Source organism: Monopterus albus, unplaced genomic scaffold, assembly GCF_001952655.1.
Source record: "Monopterus albus unplaced genomic scaffold, M_albus_1.0 scaffold39.1, whole genome shotgun sequence".
In the NCBI taxonomy this organism is placed as follows: domain Eukaryota; kingdom Metazoa; phylum Chordata; class Actinopteri; order Synbranchiformes; family Synbranchidae; genus Monopterus; species Monopterus albus.
The window spans coordinates 1,149,825-1,172,986 of record NW_018127919.1 but is presented as its reverse complement, the minus strand read 5'-3'; the positions used below and the strand labels follow the sequence as shown (position 1 = coordinate 1,172,986).

Here is a 23,162-nt window from a genome sequence, read left to right as displayed (position 1 = left end):
GGCTGGGAAAGTGTCTAGATGAGACCAGTGACTCCAGTTTAGCTCAGTCAGGGTCAGTGCCACTCTAATGAAACTCATAAACACAAAGGAAGTGGGAGGAATCTTGTTACAGATTTTGGGTAATATATCTTGGGCAGGGACAGGGGCGGGGGCCTCTGTGAATGAGCGCAGTGTACAAACCACAGTGCAAAGTACAATACACAACCGCAACTGCCAGCACACTTCTTTCTGTACAGTCTTCATGGGGTTATTCCTGTCTCAGAGAACTCCTATAAATATGTTCTGACATACATTACAGGCGTTGTATAGACTAAACTTATGTCAACTTACATTAATTATTCAAAGGGGGGGTGATGTCTGTCCAAAAGGTCACTGTAGTGTCATTTGAAACTGAATGTGCTGTCTCTACTGCTATACATATACTATTACTGCTATGACTCAATATATCAACTGCATCGGCCCAGCCTCTCCTCTCCTGGTATTGATTCCGATACTTCAGCTCAGGAGGTGCCTATGCAGAGTACAGGTCTGAAAGTATTTTTCCCACATTTAAAATGTGCTTCTCACATGGATCGCACTGACGTTATTTTTATCTGAGGCAATATGAGGCCACATGGTGTAGCACTAAAAACAGAGCAGCAGTGCACTGTGTGACTGAGGGACTGGAGCTGATAGTGGAAACATACTTTTATAATGACATTAACAAGAAATTGTATTTAATGTGAACCATCTAATTAAAATGTAACTTTATTTCTATAGCAGTTTGTTCATGTCGATGCAATTACCAAAGCGCTTTAAGTGATAACAGGACAGGCTCATTTAAACGGTGCAGGAATTTAAAGACAAATGCTCATAAGAAATGATACTGATTAAATAACAAGACTATAAGTAAGAAATATGAAAAACAATAAAACAGTCACAAGACAATAACAAATGAAATGGATGAGAGAGTCACATCAGGGCCTATCACTTTTGGGGGCATTTGGTGTTGTAAAGATGCCTTTGTGCACAGTTTGCTGGTATGTTGAACATGTCTTTGAGATTCTCTGATAGGAAATAGACCTGTGAGCATCTGTTAGAACATCTGCTAGATATCAGCCTCTTGTAACAGTAAATGTCAAAGGTGTAAAGAGCAACAGCAGGGGAAACTGTAAATATCTGTAACTGATAGGGTATTATAAAGCATATTAGCAGTGGTGGCAAGTAACTAAATACATTTACTCAAGTACTATGCTTGAGTACAGTTTTAAGGTACTTGTACTTTACTGGAGTGTTTCCATTTTCTGTTACTGTGACTATTACTCCAGTACAATTTAAAGGGAAATATTGTACTTTTTATTCACTACTTTAATTTCTTAGTTACTTTGAAGATTAATATTCTAAATACAAAATATAATCAAACAATAAATGATGATGTAGACTAGCATTATTGATTAACGTGGCAGAACATAAAGTGGTTAAAACTGGCTCCACTTTTAGCAGCTGTGCTGTTTTTGTTCCATACCCAGTCACTATACAGTAACAGATCTTGGACCATTATTTTGTATTAATTATTAGACATTATTTAAGTTTAATAATTAATAATGTCAAACACCCCTTAACATTATTTGGTGTGAAGGAACGTGAGGCAAGCACAGGATAGACTAGTTGTAATATTTTTTCTTAGTGGAAAACCAGTACTTTTGTACTTTTAGTATATTTTAGAGTATTTACTTAGCACTTCAACTTGAGTAAAGAATTTTAAGTGGTACTCCTACTTATAGTGGGGTATTCTTTAGGAATGTACTTGCACCTTTCCTTGAGTATTGAGTTTGTGTTCTACCACCTCTGCATATTTATTATTTTCTGTTATTTTCGTGTATTTCTTCTTCTGTTACTGCTGCACTCTACATGATATTTGCTATCCAATCAGTAACATTGCATAAAGTTAGACCATCATTAGACGTAGAGGTACGTTTCCAGGTGCATCCCGGCTCCACATGCATGAAACTAGAGCGCTCAACAACAAGTTGTTTTACAGCTGCACTTCATGCCTATATTATCCTGATTATTGGATTCTGTTTAAATTAGGAGTCTCATGTCTGTTTGTCTTCAGAGCTCCAGGAGGACTCCTTCACTTCAGCTCAAGTCATAGTAGCAATGCACGCGCTAATGTTTTCTGCAGGTCTTGTACAGTATGTGAACGCGCTCGTCCCTGTGTGAGCTATTAACTGGAGGGGGGCGCTGCCTCCTGGAGAGCCGCTGTGGTTAGGCAGCTGCATAACATTACATGATGAAAAGAGCAAATTAAAGTTGAGAAGGATTTTGCTTCCCAAGCCGACCTCCCCTTTAAACCTCAGAGCTCATTAGCAGAATTTCTGATCAGAAATTGCTCATTGATTCTCCTCAGTCAGCTTAAAGGCAGCCATCCTCTGGTTTGTACCATGTCTCTGTCTTTATGGATCTAACACATTCCTGAAACTAGAGGTGCTGTGTCATTAAAAATCAAACACACCTAAACATTATTTGGTGTGAAGGAACGTGAGGCAAGCACAGGATAGACTAGTTGAATGGTGTGGGGTGGAGCTTGTTGATGCAAAACACTTACAGTGTCATGAACCTTATTTTCCACATGGCCTTCTTAAAGAAAATGGAGGCAGATAAAAACAATCCAGGATCCCTTTCAACAATTACTCATCAGCACACTCTTCTTTGGCATTTACTCTATATTTGCACAGTGCAGTGACTCACAATATAACTAATAATTTGGATGCAAACACAGTGTGCTCACATCAAATAATGATCCACAGTTTTCCTGTATCTGGCTTCAGTTAAGCTAAGAAAACATTCAAAGGTGCCTTTATCCTTTGCTGTCATGCCTTTGAAACCTAATTTCATATTTCACATCAGCTGCATTGTAAGTTCCAAGACGCCCAGCAGACAACTAGTAGCATTCACTCCAACTAGAAGAACAAATCGAACTGTCTTCTAGCTCTTCTCCTCAAAGAGTTTCATATGACATACAAGTGAAAGCTCTTAATGTCATGATTCACTCCAGAATGAGAAAGACAGATCACTTCATAGCACAAGATGGTAGAGGGAAGATACTGTATGTCTGACATAAGAATATAAAGCAAAAGAAGCAGAAAATTCAGAGAACAAAAAATAATGTGACTTTTCAGTGGGATTATTGTGATTCCCAGACACTTTTTTCCTTTAAGGAAAAACATACTGCACATTCCCCAACTGCTAAGTAAGCACCCCCAGCGTAACTAAGCCACCATGTACGTCCATGAAAACACATGACGACAGACACTATTTGTCATATTTTTAGAAAATTACAGTTAATAACTGGTAGTGGAGAAAATGATACCAGTCTGTACTTTTTTTTGCAAGCTCAAGACATGTCTTTGTATAGGCTTGTATGCGTAATGACAAAATGCCAAAGAAAGAAAGAAAAGGTTGCCGTCTGAGTGCCCTGTGACCATCCACCAACTCACTCCTGTCCGTAGATGACGTATCATCAGAGCCCCCCCCACCACACCATCCTTTCAGCCGCAGCCGCACCCTCCCAGCCCAAAAACAACAAATTACAGCCCTACAAATTGCAGTTCAAAAGCTCCACAGCTCACTGAACTGAAAGTTACTGCAGCCATCATCTCTCATCAAACAGATGAAACTGGCCTGATCTGCTCCTTTCTTTGAACACACTCATATTCTGGCAAAACCACAGATAGCAAGTAGTCTTCAAGATTCAGATGCTGAAATCCGTGATGGCGCTCACTGAGTCACTTTCACCGTGGTTCAGTCCCAGTCTGAATCAACTCACACAGATTTAAAAATGAAGGTCATGCTTTTTCGTCCACATGCGATCATTTCCACGGTCTCGTCCATCAATATAGGAACACTCATTGCAATGACTCATGTTTCCAGATGTGGAGTTTTTCAGTTGTTATACTGTAACTATGTAGCATGGTGCAGATGTAACCTTTTATCACACAATCTTCGTACTAAACACAACAAAAGAGATCATCACAAATGTAGAAACAAGAATAATTTGGTTTTGCTACTTCCAAATATATTCATCAAACATCTTTAAATTTTTCCCCACCTTCATGCCCTGCATAACAAGACTGCACATAACCCCACGTAAAACTTCTACTTGTAATATTAACACTTTGTAGACCAATTAAACCAGTGAGCTGATGTGATACAGTATTTACTGAGCTTTAGAGGTGCTGCTACAGTAGGAAGCGCTTTTAAACCTTCAGATGGAGTCAGACTAGCTGGTTCCCAGTTTCAGTCTTTGTGCCAAGCTAAGCTAACTGTCTTCTGGCCTTATATTTGATGGACAGATATGACAGCTCTTCTCATCTAACACTTTACCAGAAAGCAGATAAGTGCATTGCTGAACTACTCCTTTACTGCTTCGTTTGGGTATGATCCAGAAAAAATATTTTCATTTTTTAAGTAGGTAAGGATAAACAACTTGACTTTCTTCAATAGCCACTTGTTTATCTGGGCCCTTTGACTTTTTAAAATTGTAATTTTAATCCATTTATTTATTTATTTATTGCTTTTCTGAGTGCTGTGTGGTCTGGTTTAATACAGGAAAAAGTTTACTTTGACACAATGTGTTTAACCCTGATCTTAACCAGAGGGCTTTTGTGGCTTAAACATAACCACACACAGGACTGGGAATAACAAGTCTGCTCTCTGAAGTAACAGTCCTGCACTTCGTATGCCTGCTGTCCGTCCTAACCAGCTTCTAGAGTCTCTGTGCTCCATTTATTTAAAATGTTGCCACTGAACATAATCCAGCCAGTGAGCTGTGATTTCCACAACTAACTAAAGCAGTTTAGTAACATATGAAAGTAATTTCTAGGAGACAAGGCTGCTCCTCATCCAGCCTGGGAAATCAGTTTACTACTACACAATCCAGTGCTATCTTGAGAGAACCATGACCAAACAACACTAGGTCCCATAATCTATAAACATGGCTGCCACTAAAGCCACTGTTTAAAAAAGAACAGAAGAACAGCTATCATCATATGACGTGCTTCCCTTTACCATCAGCTCCAAAGCAGGAAACCGCATTCCCAAATACGCCTACCGTCGGCTGGTCCTGTGAGACCACATACCACATGGAGTGAGAAAGAGTGATGTATGAAGTGGGTCAGACTCCTGCAGCTGAGCCAGACGCTAGGAGTAAATGACATAATCATTGCCTTTTGAAACACAAACCTGTGTACCTCCTCCTCCCCCTGCAGACCTCTCTGTGCTCCCTCAGCCCCCAGAAACTGAGCAGCCTCTGCTTCAGCTATCTAAACAATAGTGCTGCCCTTTGCCATAGTAGACCACTGTCACCAGAGGCATTAATTACCTCTCAGTCAACCTGAAACTGCTTGCTGACCTTACAGAAACTGAAGGATGATGACAAGTGGGCTCCTCCTGCATGGAAACCTAAAGAAGATTAGATCTGACTAAGAAGGTTTGCAATTATACAAATCAAACTCTGCCCTGCACAATGTGATCTTCATATATCAAGGTACTACACAATGTGGTTTCCAGAGCTTTTGAGTAGGCACAAATCCAACAATACCCTGTCACTCCACTCAGGCAGAGATGTTTGTGGAAAGAAAGCCTGAGAGTCTGACAAGCTCTTGGCACTGATGTGGATGATGTCATGTAATGACTGTCTAGGAGCCTCGGCTACAGGGACTGGAGGGCAGGCAGACAGGTAGAGGAGTGCTGACAGAGCTCTGCTGAGATTATGTCAGATACCTGCCCTGTGGGATACTCAGCACTCGGCACTGGAGAGTGGAGCGGCTAATGTCTTATAGGCTGCACAGTGTCAGGCCACGGCAGCAGGCAGCTCTGGCAGAGGCCGTGTTATTCTGTTTACCCTGGCTAATCACTACAGCTACAGGGTCCTGCACGGTGTGGGTGCAGTCCCCAGAGCTCACATTCCTCCGAGTGGCTTTAAATAACTGCCATCCCACTAAGCAAATGGGAGGTGAGTGTTAAAGATGGTAAAGAAGGCTGTTTGTTTGAGCTGGGTTCAGTGCACACACACATGAAGATATACCCCCTGTTCCCTTGTGATGTTAAAAAAAAAAAGACTTCTAATTATAGCTTTGTTTCCTAAACTGAATTTACTGTCAACTTTGTTTTTTCCATAAAGTGGTGACTTGGAGGAGTCTGATTTTATGGTGGATAATTCACACTGAATGAGGTCACTAAGTTAAAAGAACCAGACTGTTTCAGACCCGTGTGTGTTCACATACAGTACTTGTCACATTGTTGGACTGCCTGACTATTCTGAAGGTACATCAGCTAGAGACTATATTTTATTTAGGCTCAGCCGTGAATTGTACCTTGTTTATTTCTTGACCAGGTACGTTCTTATCTAATAATACATACATTACAGTACACGTCTGTTTTCCTGTAAAGTTTCATACCACCACCACTCTGTGAAAGTTCTACATTAGTGTCCTGCTTGTGAAACTGTGGCTAAAGGCTAATGAAATAACCCTGTATATTATTTCCCCCCACATGCATAAATAGCTGGGGAGAGGTGATAGATTTGCTTCCAAACATATTAAAACACCACTTTGACCAGAGGTTAAAGATCAGCCTGCCAGCACACGCGATGCGCATTTCACCAACTGTAAGGAGCTTTTATGATAAATAAGCTGCAGATGAATGTGCATGAGCCTCCCTAGCGCATGTGTTTGCGTTTGAGAGGGTGTGAGCACGGGAGCCTTGCCCAGCTTCGCCTCTGAGATCAGTCCAACCTGTGGCAAAAACCCGGAGTGCTGCCGGTTTTTGGTTGCCTGTATTAGACCGCTTTCTCCGATGATTGCCTTGAGAGAGGGAGAGGCTTTGAAAAGTAAAATAAACTCACCTCCTAAACAAAAAGAAAGCAGAACTAGCTCCTACTGCATCTGAGTAACTTGTCTTTTTTTCAGGCTCCCATGGACCTCTGACCCATGCCAAGGGAAAACCAAAACAAACCACAGGGCTTCTCCTGTCACTTTCCTCTAAATACAGAATGACATGGGAAATTCTGAAATAGTCATATCCTCTTCTCATGAAGGCCATTTTTTAGAGGAGACGAGCCCAAACTGGGATATAATAAATGCACCATAAGGACTTGTGCTTTTGTTATTGTAGGAAAAAAAAGAGAATCTGGAGCAGCTTAGATGACTGCCGCCCTGATAAAGATGAGATGCACAGGAGAGAAAAGCAGCTGCTGTCAGTAAGACCGATAGACAGGACGCCTCTGTCCGAGCATTGGCAAGAAAAATGAATTCTTGGTGGAAAAAAACGACAGAGACATGAGTACAGATATTGATTTTTATGTAGCTACTTCATTTTGAAAGAATATACAGTAACTGGTGACTACTGAAAGTACTCTAAATACAAGTGGTCAAAGTGACAGACAAAAGCACACACGCTAACAAAAACACCAGTCTCCTTCAATTTACAGCAAACGTTCACATAGCGGGGATAAAAAGAAAACTTGGCCGTTGCACATTTTGCCAGCCAAACACATGGGGACGATTATAAAGCGAGTCTTCATCTGCCAGTAAACAGGTTCAGGTTCAAGAGAGGAAAAGAGGACATGCAATAGGATGAGAATGGAAAAGTTTGCTCAAGGTTTTTTCAACTTTATGATTTATGATTCAAACTTGCAACCATTTTCACATGCCTCTTTGTCTTTTACCCTTTCCTGACTCTTTCTGCGTTCTGTCCTGCATAATACTTTAGATGAGGACATTTCAGCTGTAATACATGTATGAGGTGGAATCCAAGATAAGGCTGTAAATGTCAGCTTTTGCCAAATGCCAGCTCTGCCTGCTGACATGCCTGAGAGGCCTTCGAGGTTCATCAGTTTTAGGAACAGCGGTCTGTGACGGACAAACATATAAAACACATAACCAGAGTACATCTCACCCTGAAGTGTGTGTCATGCAGATTTAAATGTCAAGTAAGTGTTTAGCTGTTCATAATAGTTTTTTTAATCTGATAAGTTTATGCTGGAGCTCAGAGAACAAGTGTATAATAACGGTTACACAGGCAGGCGGCTGTGATGCATTCTATACTGCGCATTAAATGGTCATGTACTGTGTCAAACTGCTACTTACTTAACCATAAGAGACATTGTGTCACCTCTGACTGTCTGTGTGACAACGACTTCAGTGTTCTGCTCTCTCAAATACCACATCAAGTACAAAAGTTGGTCCTGATGCATGACAGGTGATCCTGATGGAGAGGTTCAACATCTGGGTGCTTGTCTGTCCCAGGCTGAGAGAGCTTAATCACACAGTGCTCTGACCAAAGGGGTCATAAATTGGTTTGATTGAAATGTATATGATTTATTGGAAAAGTTGACAGCAACTGTACTTTAAGCTGCTCTGATCAATATGTTTAAGGTGGCACTAACTAAGAGTAACCACGAATGTCTGTCTCAAGTTTGATGGCAATCCATTCAAGAGTTGTTGAGAAATTTCAGTTTGGACCAAAGTCACAGACTGGCTGACGGTGACCTACAGGCTGACTTTGTTATCCATATAGCCATACCATTAGCACGGCTGAAATGTTCACACATTTTCTGGAAACATCTGTCAAATCTCCTTGATCCCCTTGCATTTGTCTCTTTCATATCATTGTAAAGCTTTGTGGTTTGCACAGCTACTAGTTATGAAAGGTAAACAGAGTGAAGACAGGTCTTTGGAAGCAGAAACCTCTAATAACACTGACACATTTTCCAGTTTGTTCTCCTGAGATATCTTCCCCTCAGCTTGGATAATCTGATTTCTCACCCTGTAAACATTCCATCAATATATCAAATATATGGTTTCTGAATAAATTGGTTTATACTTGCACTTTTCTATACAAGAAAGCACTCTCAAAGTGCATTACACTATCACACCATTCACCCGCTTGCACAAAAACAGTTACACACTCACATAGCGGTGATATCACCGAGGCAAAGGGTTCAGTGTCTTGCCCAAGGACACTTCAATATGTAGACTGGACCTAGCCTAGGATCAAACCGCTGGCCCTTAGGAGACGACCCGCTCTACCCCCTGAGCCACAGCGGGCTCGTGTAACTGCAGCGTTCCCCATTTGTATTAGTCATCCCCATGATTTGTTCACTTGATCATGTCAGCCTGCTCATGATAAAATAAATAAATAATACAATGTCTCTGTCTATTACTTTCAAACTTATGGCCATAAAAAGTATTTTTTGGCAGAAATCCCAGATCCAGGTCATCACTAAAACCTTTTTTGGTACTCAGCCTGCCTCTCCATCAAATTCCAGCCAATGTCAGTCAATTACAGTACTGACAGTGAAAACCCTTGTTCATGGTCAAGTGCATGTCCTGAACGGTATTTCTGTACTTCCACGCTGTGACATTTGAGAAAAGGTTTTGTTCTGGTTAGGCTTGCTCAACTCGGGCCTCAGCCTCGCTGTGCTGACATCATAACCGCTGAGATATGGAAAAGTCTTTATATTGTTGCTGCTTTTGGCTGTTTTAACATGGGAGAGAGAAATTTCCACTTGTCCACACCACATTCCAGTTCTCACACTGAGCAACACACATCTCCTCAAACGCTCTATCCCCTGCTGCAAAAACTCATACAACCCAGCAAGGAGCTTTTTTTCAGATACTCTGACTGTGAAATCGAGGACACAGGTGACTATAGCATTACACATTCAGACTAAATGTGAAGCAGTATTAGGTATTTCTGGAATTTAAAGTGAATGATTTGACACAGAAGCTCCAAAACGTGACTCAAGGAAGCTGAAGGAGAAGAGGAAAGGCTGTCCGAGCCAACTGTCTGACTAGACATGATGTCAAGGATGAAGGATAGTGTGACAGTGCTACAAGTAAGATTCACTTGACCTTGAATAAATCCAGCCAGCTTACTTCCACATGCATACCATAGAAAACAGCTGGAGAGGCTACATCTGGATGCCAAAGTCCAACTTCTCTCTATTACAAAACTGTGTGGAACAAAAATCACCAACTTGCTCACGATTTGTTTTTATGCCTTATTCTTTTGACTTTCTCATAAACTTTCTACAGCTACACTTTATGGCAGCCGAACATCTCAGACGATCATCCAACACACATTCTTCTTGTTGAGTGTACTATTCTCTGCACTGAGTCAAAGGAGAGACCGATGTAGACTACACGGCTCCACGTCTCACCACAGCTGATCTGATACAGTGCAGAAAGGCTCCACTCATGTCAACCAGACACTGGAGTCCAGGGGGAAAGTATAGATCTTAAGAGTACATTTGTATTCCATTTGTATGCTACATAATGAGCCATGCCTCACTAACTAAAGTGTACCATGGGAACAGTTGTGTAGTGGAGGGTGAAGCCACTTCAACTCTTCTTAGACACCTTTTTATTTGCAAAGCAGAGTTTCTACCCACCCATAAATCTTAATGCCATGAATTCATGGTGGATGTCAGTAGCTGGTATCAGACTGGTGTAAGCTTTAAAGGAAATAGGACCCTTTAAGGAGATAATGACACAAAGGAATCATTTATACCTGATTTTTGCTTCTTCTCCTTATTATTTGGCTTAGTTTAATTGCATACAGGAGGTTAGAGTTTATGTTTACTAATTTTCCTCAGATGTGGGAAAGTCATATAATGTACTTACCATTTTGTGATACAGTATTAGTACTGATGAACTGCAAACATTTTACTTAGAATTGTACTTACACTAATCTTACACCTGTTGTTACTCATTTCTTTGGGGTTTTACATGTGAAAAACATTATAAGATATGTAGCATTACAGATTCAACTACCATGATGGATTTAGCATGATTCAGAGTACCTTCAACTTCAAACTCGGAAAAACACCGAACTGGGTCATTTTCCACTATGAGTGGCTTCACTTTAGATACTCAAGTGCTAAACTTGCTTTTTTAAAAAGCAGGACTTTTAAAGTTGGTCTTTGTACCTTCATGATGCGTCATTCAGTACAGCTTAACAATGCAAAGTGAGAACTGAGTCCCTGAACAATGCCTGAACTATTATGGACAGGCCATTGCCATGCGATAAACAAGTGGACTTACAGTGACGGTGGGTTGCTAACAGGATTATCTTGGCATGCAAGATTTATCATAGCATGTGACATTTATTCCAAACAGCCCCTCTCACCTCTCCAGAGTATCTAGAAACCCGGAGGTCAGCACAGCGCCCTAATTATATCCCCTCATAAAAGGCTGCAGTGTTTCACTCACCGACCCTGAAGCCCTGTCCGATCAGCGTGTCGGCCCCCTGGCCGTTCTCCGCGATCAGCGTGGTGTTGTTTCCCTGCTCGCAGGTATCCTGACACTGTCCCTTCAGGCAGATCCGCCTGCAGATGAGAGGAGCGAAGACCACCTTGAAGCGCTCCGGTGTGGAGGAGCGCTCCGTGCACCACACCAGCCTGTGGACGCTCAGCCAGATGACAAGCAGATGGGAGATCAGAGAGGGCATCCTGGCATCCTTCACTGCCCTCCGCAGAGACCAGGGGACATGAAATCACACGCCGATGGGATCCGCTCCGGCTCAGAGGCGCCTGCTTTGTTAATCGAGGCAGATTTTTGACGTCTCATACGGTGGAAAAAACGCGTTCTCCCCCCTGTTTTCTCCTTAAGAAAAAAAATCACTTCCCTCCTACATCCAAGTGATCCATCTGTAAAACCGACACGTTTGGCATCTTTGGAAGTTACTTGTTGCCCTCGGTGTTGTTGCCTCAAAAGTTACCCCGCTTTGTCGCTCTTTTTTCGTCACTCTTGCTGCTTTGGAGACTTGGAGAGAGAGTGTACATGGGGCTGGGAAAGAAAGAAGAAAGGAGAGGGAGGAGAGGATAAGGGGTGAGCCAGCCCTCTCTGGAGAAACCTGGCTACATGCCAGCCAGGCGTTGCAGGAGCTAAGCTAAAAGTGGTTTCCTTATTCTCCTAACACCCCTCCTCTCCACTCCCCTGCTGCCCCCGCATAGACCTCACTGTGCAAACCATAGCTGTGTGTGTGTCACTCTGAAAATAAAAAACCTGACATGTAATCTGTTGCTGCATACACCTTTGTGTTTGGTGACAGTGTGAAAATACAATGTATGAGCATGTGAATACTGAGGAATGGCCAACTCCTCACTCTCCCTGCGGTTATTAAGACCTGCTGTCTCTCTACTCTGCTGAAAAAAAGACATTACAGATTTCACACACTATTGTACAACCTGTAGATTCACTGGCAAAGAACAAAAACATATGACATTACATGTCTCGGTAAACAATAACATACTCACCTGTGACAGGTGAGGTGCACCTGGCCAGGGCACCAGTGTATCACAGGACTGACACGGTTTAGAGTGGCCAGCCAACCTAACCTGCATGTCTTTTGACTATGGGAGGACGCTGTGGTACCTGGAGAGAACCCATAGAGGCACGGGGGAGGACATGCAAACTCCGCACAGAAAGGTCAGCTGTTCAAACCCAGAACCTTTTTTCTGTGTGGTGACAGTGCTAACCACTGCACTACCGTGCCACAATAGAACAGTAGAAAAACATTCTATTTAAACCACAAGTTCAGGCTTTAATTCTGGAAAATAGTCATCTTCTTCTTGGTATGAACAAAACCTAAGAAATGTTTTATTTCTCAAGTTTAGCTGATGGTAATACTCTACTAGTTGGTTTAAACAAGGTATTTTCCTGAGTGTCTTACATATACACCCTTATTATGTTTTTGATAATTATCAGCTACATTTAATGAAGTAAAAGGAACTCCAGTCCTTCTGAAACTTCTATAGTAATAAATAATAAGACATTATTGATCTCCATTGGAAAATTCACAAACTACTCAGCAGTAATTCAAATTATGCTAGTTAAAACTAGCTCCCCCTTTAGCAGCTGCAACATTTCAGTAACAATGCATTTTACTTGTAACAGAGTAGTTTTGCACTATTGCATTGCTACTCTTACTTAAGTGAGGGATCTGAGTACTTCTTCCATCACCGACAATAAGTGCATGAGACCAAATAACACACCAAACCTTTGAATGAGACAAATAAAAGGTAGTCATGTGATGTGACACCTCACAGTCAAGCTAACAATAAGCCTCTACAGTGAAACCTCATGTCAGTCTGGTCATATGTTAAACTAACTGTGACTCTTGAGGCTGAGAAAAGTGACTGTGCAAATAATAATGTGAAGGCATACCACTGTGAGGATTCGGTGGGGGGGGGGGTCACTGTTTGTGGTCACAGGGCTAGGAGTGAAAGTGAGAAAGAGACAAAAGACAGAAAGGGTGAGTGAGGGGGTTGAGTCACTTCCTCGCCAGAAAGGGAGAGTGTTTATTTTCGGTCACCAAGGAAATGACTGCATGGGCCGACTGAGAGCTCATAGGTTGCTCTCACATTTCTGTCTGGCCCTGCTACTCACCATCACTGCACCATCAGCTGTCAAAACACACACACACATGCACAAACAATGCAAATACACTGTTGTAAGTTGCAGATAAAACATCCTTGAGAGTATTATTAGTACTATTTAATTATGTCCCTTCTGAAAACTGAAACCTTAGAGTTACCCATGGCACCAGACAAACAGAACGGAGAAATAAAAACACACCAGATAAAACAGCTGTTAACGGAGAGGAGGAACTTTGTTTATCTGAAAACGGTAGTGGGAGTATTTACAGTGCATCCAGAAAGTATTCACAGCGCTTACCTTATTCCACACTTTGTTAGGGTACAGCCTTATTCAAAAATGGATTAAATTCATTATTGTGCTCAAAATTCTACAAACAATACCCCATAATGACAATGTGAAAAAGTTTGTTAGAAATCTGCAAATTTATTTAAAAATAAAATAAATCACATGTACATAAGTATTCACAGCCTTTGCCATGACACTCCAAATTGAGCTGTGGTGCATCCTGTTTACACTGATCATCCTTGAGATGTTTCTACAACTTGATTGGAGTCCACCTGTGAAAAATTCAGTTGATTGGACATGATTTGGAAAGGCAAACACCTGTCTATATAAGGTCCCACAATTAACGGTGCATGTCAGAGCACAAACCAAGCCATTAAGTCCAAGGAATTGTCTGTAGATATCAAAGACAAGATTTTATCAAGGCACAGATCTGGGGAAGGGTACAGAAACATTTCTGCAGCATTTAAGGTCCCAATGAGCACAGTGGCCTCCATCATCCATAAATGGAAGAACTTTGGAACCACCAGGACTCTTCCTAGAGCGGGCCGCCCAGCCAAACTGAGCGATCGAGAGAGAAGGGCCTTAGTTAGGGAGGTGACCAAGAACCCAATGGTCACTCTGAAAGAGCTCCAGCATTTCTCTGTGGAGAGAGGAGAACCTTCCAGAAGAACAACCATCTCTGCAGCACTCCACCAATCAGGCCTGTATGGTAGAGTGGCCAGATGGAAACCACTCCTCAGTAAAAGGCATATGGCAGCCCACCTGGAGTTTGCCAAAAGGCACTTGGAGGAGATGACTGCAGCAATATACAGACACATCCTTGATGAAAACCTGTTCCAGATCACTCTGGACCTCAAACTGGGGCGACAGTTTATCTTTCAACAGGACAATGACCCAAAGACACAGCCCTGTCAAAAAAGGAGTGGCTACGGGACAACTCTGTGAATGTCCTTGAGTGGCCCAGCCAGAGCCCAGACTTGAAGCTGAATGAACATCTCTGGAGAGATCTGAAAATGGCTGTGCACCAACGCTCCCCATCCAACCTGATGGAGCTTGAGAGGTACTGCAAAGAAGAATGGGAGAAACTACCCAAAAATAGTTGTGCCAAGCTTGTAGCATCATACTCAAAAAGACTTGAGGCTGTAATTGGTGCTAAAGGTGCTTCAACAAAGTATTGAGCAAAGGCTGTGAATACTTATGTATATGATTTTTATTTTATTATTATTTTTTTTTAATACATTTGCATAAGTTTCAAACATTTTTTCACATTGTCATTATGGGGTATTTTTTGTAGAATTTTGAGGACAATGATTTTAATGTTTTTGAATAAAGCTGTAACCTAACAAAATGTGGAAAAAGGTAAGCGCTGTGAATATTTTCTAGATGCACTGTAGATTTTTATGCTTCCGTGCCAGTGAAACCCAAGGCCAGAGAATCTTAATCTGCAAAGTAACTACCAGCAGTAGTAGTCAAATAAATGTAGTATAGGTAAATGTATAATATTTCCTTTTCAAATCTAGTGGAGTAGAAGTATAAAGTACCTCAGAATTGTACTAAAGTACAGTAATTGGTTACTTTCTGCCAGTTTATTCAAAGGTGAAGAATAGTTTCAGTCTTACCTTAGTGACCCAGTTTACTGCAGCTGTAGTGTAGTATTTTCTGTGAGGTTCCCCATCCTCTCTCTCTTTTATGTCAGTAAAATGGCTGTCTTGGCTTGTGTAAACTTCTCTCTCTAACAACCGAGCTGCTCCACTGTGTCGGTTTTCATGAATCATGAGCTCGGCCCTGTGTGAACCACCACTGATGCAGTCAGGGGAATAAGTGCATTTAAATGCCTTCCACAGCACTGGCTTCAACTTGACGTCACGGCTGCCATTTGAGGTCTGTTTTGTTGAAACAAGTCTGCTCGATTCTTCCAGTTTTAGTAAAAAGGGTAAAATCCAACTGTGGCTTTATAAAATTTAGCACAAACAAATGTGGGCCTAACACCCACTGGGTCCCAGACTAAGTGTAACAAACAGCGGGTTGTAATATTCCAGTCAGACTAGCAGCATCAGACATTTCTGCAACAATTTCTGCTGAACTGACAAAAACATTACAGCAGTGAGAACTATTACCACATATACACGTGCTAAAGTGTAAAACACTGACCTGTCTCACGGGGTCACAAGTCAGATGAAATTAACAAAGTACACATTTAATGATCCATAAAATGGTCAGTTTTTGAGAACACAAAACAAACCGCCAGCTGGCTCTTCAGTTGGATTAGGTTGATAACTTACTGGCAAACTGTGTAAAATATAATCGCAGAGTTAACAAATTGCAAATAGGACGGTTTTTGTTGAGAACAGCAGAAATAATGGCCTAAAGAAAAACACAATAAATACCACAGTATACTGGTTATGGTTAAATGTGTCCTCCGGAGGCACTGTTGTGAGTTTTCTCCAACTGTGACGGACTCTTGTCCAGTTCATTGTGGACGGATCATGATGTTTACATGACATCTTGAACATTATATTACAATCCTGAACATACCTTTAACACAACCAGGAGAATCTAACAACATAAAGCCACAACTCCACCGCATCCAGACGATGCAGTGAAGTGATGTTTCATTCAATCAAGTGCAATAAGAACAGTGTGTTCACGAACCAGATTGACTACAATCTAACTTGAAATCTGGTCTCGAATGATTTTACAGTATAAGCAGTTAGTATTAATCACCTGGCTGTTTCTGGCTTACAGCACTCTAAGCTCTTGGTGTTCTCCACCACACATTGAAAACTGCTATTATTTCAAAGCAACCACTTCTTAATGTTGCATGTCAAATAAACAGGCCAAAAAAAGAAACATATAAACAATGCCCTTTAATATAGCGACATTTACAGTAACAGGAATAATGTGAGGGATACATTTTGAACACAGAGGCATAAAAAAAAAGAATTAATTTCACATTAATGCTGACCTTTTAAGGAGGAATGTCATTTCAATTTAAACCTACATGCAAAGGCCCTGCTGTAAAAAACAAAACAATAAATATGATTATCCGGGCTAAAAACTACCTTGGCAAATTGTATTCTGGCTATATGGTGACAGACCGTCAACATTTTGAGTGCCCTTTAAAATGACTTACATTTGTAAATGTACATAGAGATCATTATAGTAGTATACACGGTAAATGTCAGCAGAGAGTATAGCTGGAGAGACTGAGAAGATGAATGCTCTGCTGTTAAACCCGACGCATCATGTCAGAGAATCAGGACAAACACCAGGATGAAATGTAATACATTATTTACACTGTGTGGTAGCATACCGATGGTTTCAAAGCACATTATATATAAAAAAAAATATCATTGTGGCACACTGACTTTTCCACAAAGGTTAATCCTTATTATTCAACCAGATAAAATGGCTATAACCACTGTTATTTACAGAAACAGCCCGAAGGCGTCGTCACCAGCAGAGCTACAGATATGAACATGCAAGCACCAAAGTCTGTCCGCTAGTAACAATAATACCAATCCAGAAAAGGAAAAGGCTTTCTAGATGTAGCAGCTTGAACGGGGGAGAACACAAGTGCTAAGATATGGTCGGTGGGAGAGAGAAATGATAAACAGACAAGAGAAAGAGTAAAACGGTGTTAGTCATTGTTCTGGGTACATGCTGATGCAAAGAAACTGCACCTGATGAAAAGCGGAGCGAGACAGACCAAAGCAGAAGTGGAGAATGGGCACCAACACTGGTTCATGCTTCATGAAGAAACACACACAACAGTGTAAATGTAGCCAAAATATTTTAGTTTTGTAGATTACAAATAGTCTGATAAGAATCAAAATTATTGAATGATTGAATTATTATCTGACTTTAAATTATCCTGATAATGGGACTACATCCACCTACAGTAGGACAATGATTTGAGAAACTGACTTCTTTTATCTTAATTATCAAAGAAAGTAGATGACAAGTCAACTAAAAAAAAATGCCAAGAACATGAGCAGTCATTATAAGGAGCAGTGTTGGGCTAAATGTTAGGTTCAATGCCTGGACCAGCAGGATTAAATCTGAGTGGGACCAGTGACACAGGAGTAGTGCTTGCCCCGATCTCACTGGCACCACTGTGGTGCCCTTAAGCAAGGCCCTTCACCCAAACCACTCCAGAAGAGCTGCTCGGTGACCAGCAGGTCAGACTGCGGTTGTAAATGATGATCAGAGCGTTCCTAGAAAAAAAAAAAAAACTGTTTCTCAGTAAAACTGCTCTGAATAAATAAAGGTTAAAATAAATAAGATGCAGAGCTGGGAGAGCATATAACCTCAATATCATGACAGGAGATTGGGATTTTGATTAATACAAAATGGCCATAGTTTACATTCCTAATCTTACAATCAAGGTTTTTGACAACACAACAATGTACAGTATATGATTCATGATGCACATGAAGCATGAACCAGCCCTATGCATGTATTTACTGTGTTCAAGCAGCCTAGTGTGTTGGCAAAAACTTTTAGAAACTCGAGACCAGAAGCCACCGTTTGTCCTGGCTCATATCCAGGTGGTAAGGAAACGAGACAGCAGCAGCAGCAACAGCGACTCAGCTGACGGTTGAGTGAGTGTTCAAGGCACTTATAAACAGCTCTTGTCCACTTCTGCCATTCATTTTCCCAAATTACTGCCAGAAAGGTGGCAAAGCAGTGGCAAAGCAGTGGCTCCCTGTGCCGAGAACAACTAGTGTGCTGCTGCTGGAGGAATGTCAGAAAAAAAACTAATACTTGTAGTTAAAGAATGTACAGATTTTTTTTGTTGTCTTTACATCTAAGAGTGTAAAATTAACACAACTCCATGACTAGAGAGTCATATGTAGCTTGATTGCTCATTCTAACAGCGTAGAACACAGCAGAGCTTATCCATCATGTTGAACTACACAAACACCCTTTATCAGCTGTTTCATAGGACGATTACCTACAGACAGTTTCTCCTGTAACCACCCCCTAAACACAGTCCACAGCTGAGCTCTCATCCTCCTCTGGTCCCCACTCCCCAAACCTCATCTGAGGGGACGGAGCCGCTGGATGGAGGTTGTTAATGTCATCCAAGGCATCTGGATCTGTGTCATCAGTGGCACCAATTCCCATGTGACCCCCTTCCTCTCGGTGTGTGCGGATGTGTTTCCTCAGCGCTGCTGGCTCCTTGAAGCTGCGGTTGCAGAATGGGCAGCAGCACGGCCTCTCACCAGTGTGGATGAGCTGGTGGTGTTTGAGATGCTGCAAGCGGCTCAGGCGCTTCCCACAGATGGAACACACATAAGGTTTCTCTCCGGTGTGTGTGCGCCTATGTTTGCGCAAACCATCCAAGTGGCGGAAACAGTTTCCACACTCAGAACAAGAGTATGGCTTTTCACCCGTGTGTATGCGCAGGTGGGTTTTAAGGGCCCCCGACTCACGGAAGCGACGGCCACAGACTCCACACGGGTAGGGCTTCTCTCCTGTGTGAATGCGGATGTGCTTCTTCAAGCTGGAGATCAGGCGGAAAGTCTTTCCGCACTCCAAGCAGTGGTGAGGCCGATCTCCAGAGGGATCTCCTGCTGTGTCTGAGGCCGAAGGTCCTGCCAAGTCGTCTGCTCTGCCCGGTGAAACACTGTCTCCTCTCCCGGCTCCAGATGTCCTCCCCAAGGGTTTCTGACCATCAAGTCCACCCTGCTGCAAAACACTGCTGCATTCTCGCCCAGGTCTTTGGTGACGCAGAGGGTGAGTAAAGGAACGTTGGGATTCTCCTTCCCCAACTTGAACGTATCCCAGGTCACCCACGGTGTGGGATGATCGTTCTCCCTCCCCGACTCTACTGTCACTATGCAACCCAGGCTCTTTCCTGCCTGGCTGACCAGAGCCTGAAGCTGATCCCTGCTCCTCTTTAATCTCAAACCTGGAGGCTCCACCAGGTCCCTGAGACTGCCTCTCATCTAAAGACAAAACGAAAATACGCAGAGATGATAAACCTGGAAGCTGTGCTAAATTAAAACAAAGAAAGCAATCAATGTGTCCACTAATAGTAAGTCATTATTTAATTCAGGGTCAAAGATCTTTACATGCAGTACAACACAGACAACACACACTGCATATCTACCTGGTCTGCTGGAATCTGAGCACATGTGAGATGTGCTGGATGCAAATGTGTCCAGAGCGTGGTCAGTAACAGAGCCATCTGGTTGGATTGAAAGTTGGCACATTTTGTAGTCCTCTCTTGGCTCAAACCCATGAAGTGAATCATCCACAGTGCCACCAAGTCCCAAGTCAACACCGGCACCATTCACATTTCGGGGATTCTGGTGGTCCCTGTCCAAGTTTGAAGTCATTGAAGCCATGGAAGACAGCGATGGGGCAAAAACCGACTGACTAATTGTCTGAGAGCCTGTGTATGAGATCTGAAGCTGATCTATGAGCTTCTGAGCACTACACAAACACTCCTGTAAAGTCTTCAACTCCCTCTCTGACACTTCTAGACGCACTTTGAGTCTTTCATTCTCCTGCTCCTTGTGTAGCAGCTCTTGTTGAGTCTCATTGAGCACAAGCACCACTTCGCCTAGCAGAGTGTCCACTGCAGCGGACATGGCAGTTTGAATGGTCGGGGCGAGACGTGATTTCAGCGACGTTACAGTCATGCTGCCCTGCGCTGCTCCGTATCCAGCCTTGTCTGATTTCCGATCGTAACAGGACTCTGCCACGCTCCTGTCAGGAATGTTGATTATACTTTGCTTACGATTTCCACTATGGACTAAGCTGCTGCCGCCATTTGATGGAGAGGAATCCATGCTACCAGCATAGCCTGTCCTCCTGGAAGTCATGCTTTTAAAGTAATTAGCCAACGTTAGCTTTAATTCAGCTAGCTAACGTTTACAGGCTAATATAACGTTCAATGAGCCACTGAAACAGTCGAAATTTTGAAATAACTGTATAAATTATGCAACTTTTGCTGCTGGAATATGCCAGAGCAACGAGTGAAGTGTCATCAGTTACATGTGTCCCATTAGCCGTTTAGCTGACGTCGCTGACAAAAGCACTGTAGACAACTCTGATATCAGACTTGTCGCTGGGCCTGGCTCCGCTCAAAAACATTAGCCTGCTAGCTTTTAAACTAAGAACGCCACTCGCTCAAAGGTGTACTCTTGCAAACACTGTGGCTCTGCAGAATATATGTGCTAGCGATCCTTATTAATCAAGTTTGTTGTTATTATTGTTCAAAGATTATGATACCATGGCTATCAGCGGCGACTCACCCGCTTCCACCTTCTGTCTGCAGAACTGCGCTGTAGTGTACATTGAGGCCTGTCGCACAAAAATGACGTAACAAACTATGAACGTACAGTTATTTTGCCCTGGTTAAGGACTTAAAGGGAGCATCGTAAATTAGCGTTACGTTTCCAGCCTTGGGAGTAGATTCTGGGAACAATGAAGGCGGTTTCCCCGTTCTGTGTGTTTCTCGTTACTTTAACCAGACCCCAAACCTTACCCTTACTCTGACCAGTTAGCTTTATCTACTCCACAGTCTTGGAATATAATGTTTACCTCACAAAACAAACAAACAAACAAAAACTAATAAATGACCTTCTAGATACCAAACTGTTTTTTGCTTCAGTTAAATTGTGCATCTTAAAACTTAAGAAATAAATATTTTCTTCTTTGGTCCTAAACTGAACCTAAGCTGCATGTCTTTGGACTGTGGGAGGAAGCCAGAGTACCCGGAGAAAACCCATGCAAGCACGGGGATAACATGCAAACTCCACACAGAAAGGGTCCCAGGTGGGGCCCGAACCCGGAACCTTCTCGCTGTGGCGCTAACCACTGTGCCACCGTTTAGATTTTTGAAATTAATTCTTATGCGATGGGCACATTTTTGTCTCCAGCAGACAAAATGGATATTTAATTTAGAGTATTCTTCTGATATTCAGTCAGTCAGTATTCCCAGTTCACCAAAGGAAAAGGGTATCCAGACACAGAACCATTATTATGTGGAATTACCTCTCAGAGCAAGAAACTGACTTTTTTTCCTATTTTCTTTTTTCTTTTTTTAAATTTACTGGTAAGCCAGGATGAAGGACCACTAAGTGGCTACAAAGAATCCCATTACCTGATAATTAATAGCAAAAATGGTCAATAAAATCATGAATAATTAAAAGCTTTTTATAAACAAATTAATTATTTAATTACAAAATGAAGACTAAATTACTATCAAATACAATACAATATTATAATAAAATATGGATTAATAAAATACTTTCAAATGTATTCAAAGCGTATTTAGACATATTTATCCACTAATAAATGGGTCAAATTAATGACGCTGTGCTCTACATTGTGTTACTTGTGATTGTTTTCTTTTATTCAAGCCTGATTTTAAGTCTGCAAATTGTATGTTGAGTTTGTGTACAAGCATGATATTCATCTGCAAGTCACATATCGGGGTAAAATTTGCTCCAGGCGTACAGGTAGTGCAGCAGCCATTTGAGGAGAAAAGCTAAAATTATAACCTACTTGCAGGATTCAAAAGTACCCACAGTGGGTTATACAAACTCTGAAACCGGTGGAGGACTCACTAATTTATCCCACATGACCAGTTTGCAGCAGGATTTGCTTTAAATGATACTGTGGCTTAGTTTAAATGTCCTAACCAAGAACATTATGAATTTTCAGGTCATAGCAGTGCAATTCATCATGAGGACTAATATCACTGACACCCAGCTGCATGACTGAAAAGTCAGGCTATGAGTGGCTCTTTGCTTTACACACCCCTTTAGTCATGTTTTTTGCTTATGCTTCTAATTAGGCTTGTCTTGGACTCTAGGAGGCACTGTAGGCTGCTTTAATAATGACCTGTAGTAGTAGTAGTAGTAGTAGTAGTAGTATTGAATAGCAGATGTTGGCTATGAGTGAAACACAGATCTTCTGGGCCTTCCACATCAGAACCTTGGTAGTATTCATTTGGGTTGATCCATTTTGCATATAAAAATAACTTATTCCATATGGAGTTATTTCTAATGAAGAAAACAAACCCATCCCAGGAGGCTGCAGTGGTTGGGGACAATGTGACTTGGTCCATGGCAGAGTAACAAATTGTGCAACACTTACCATCTGCTTGAATTCGTGTCATTTTCAGGATAACATTTCAAACTCAGTGACATTTACTGGCTATTTTCTGTCACACCATCTTGTCACCCACTAGCTTATTTAAAAAAAAAAGTTTGCCAGTTTCTTCTTGGGTAAAACTTTATCGTGGATATAAACTATTTCCAAATCGACAGCTGACTCTCTGCAAGAGAAAACTGGTACTTAACCATAAACATGAACTTGAGCAAAAATATTCATGTTTTTCAGTATCAGATCCAGATATTATACATAAACACAACCGGTATTACACACCATACATAAACATAGCATTACCTACACACATTCTGGATGCATACT

At 41.7% G+C, this 23,162-nt stretch overlaps 2 protein-coding genes across 7 annotated transcripts in view; both read right to left on the bottom strand.

Annotated features, from left to right (window-relative positions):
* ltbp3 (latent transforming growth factor beta binding protein 3) overlaps positions 1 to 13,227 on the bottom strand; it is a 35,952-nt gene extending 22,725 nt beyond the window's left edge. For 2 of the 4 annotated variants that reach the window (XM_020598951.1, XM_020598954.1), the window contains exon 1: positions 11,256 to 11,943. In XM_020598951.1, the coding sequence (XP_020454607.1) occupies positions 11,256 to 11,493 (238 nt within the window). In that variant the 5' untranslated portion in view covers positions 11,494 to 11,943. Of the gene's footprint in view, positions 1 to 11,255; positions 11,945 to 13,211 lie in introns of those variants that run through there. The other 2 variants (XM_020598952.1, XM_020598953.1) reach the window with 2 other exon arrangements.
* A 3,341-nt stretch (positions 13,228 to 16,568) lies between these two features.
* On the bottom strand, positions 16,569 to 21,239 carry LOC109959570 (zinc finger protein 70). 3 transcript variants are annotated; one of them, XM_020599042.1, is made up of 3 exons: positions 19,828 to 21,239; positions 18,667 to 19,663; positions 16,569 to 17,926 (listed from the first exon to the last, which is right to left on the bottom strand). In XM_020599042.1, the coding sequence occupies exons 1-2, from the start codon at positions 20,543 to 20,545 to the stop codon at positions 18,696 to 18,698; spliced, it is 1,686 nt and encodes a 561-aa protein (XP_020454698.1). In that variant the 5' UTR covers positions 20,546 to 21,239; the 3' UTR covers positions 16,569 to 17,926; positions 18,667 to 18,695. The 3 variants fall into 3 exon arrangements, with proteins under 3 accessions (XP_020454698.1, XP_020454699.1, XP_020454696.1); XM_020599043.1 differs by having other exon boundaries at positions 18,671 to 19,663; XM_020599040.1 differs by having other exon boundaries at positions 16,569 to 19,663.
* Positions 21,240 to 23,162: the final 1,923 nt, after the last annotated feature.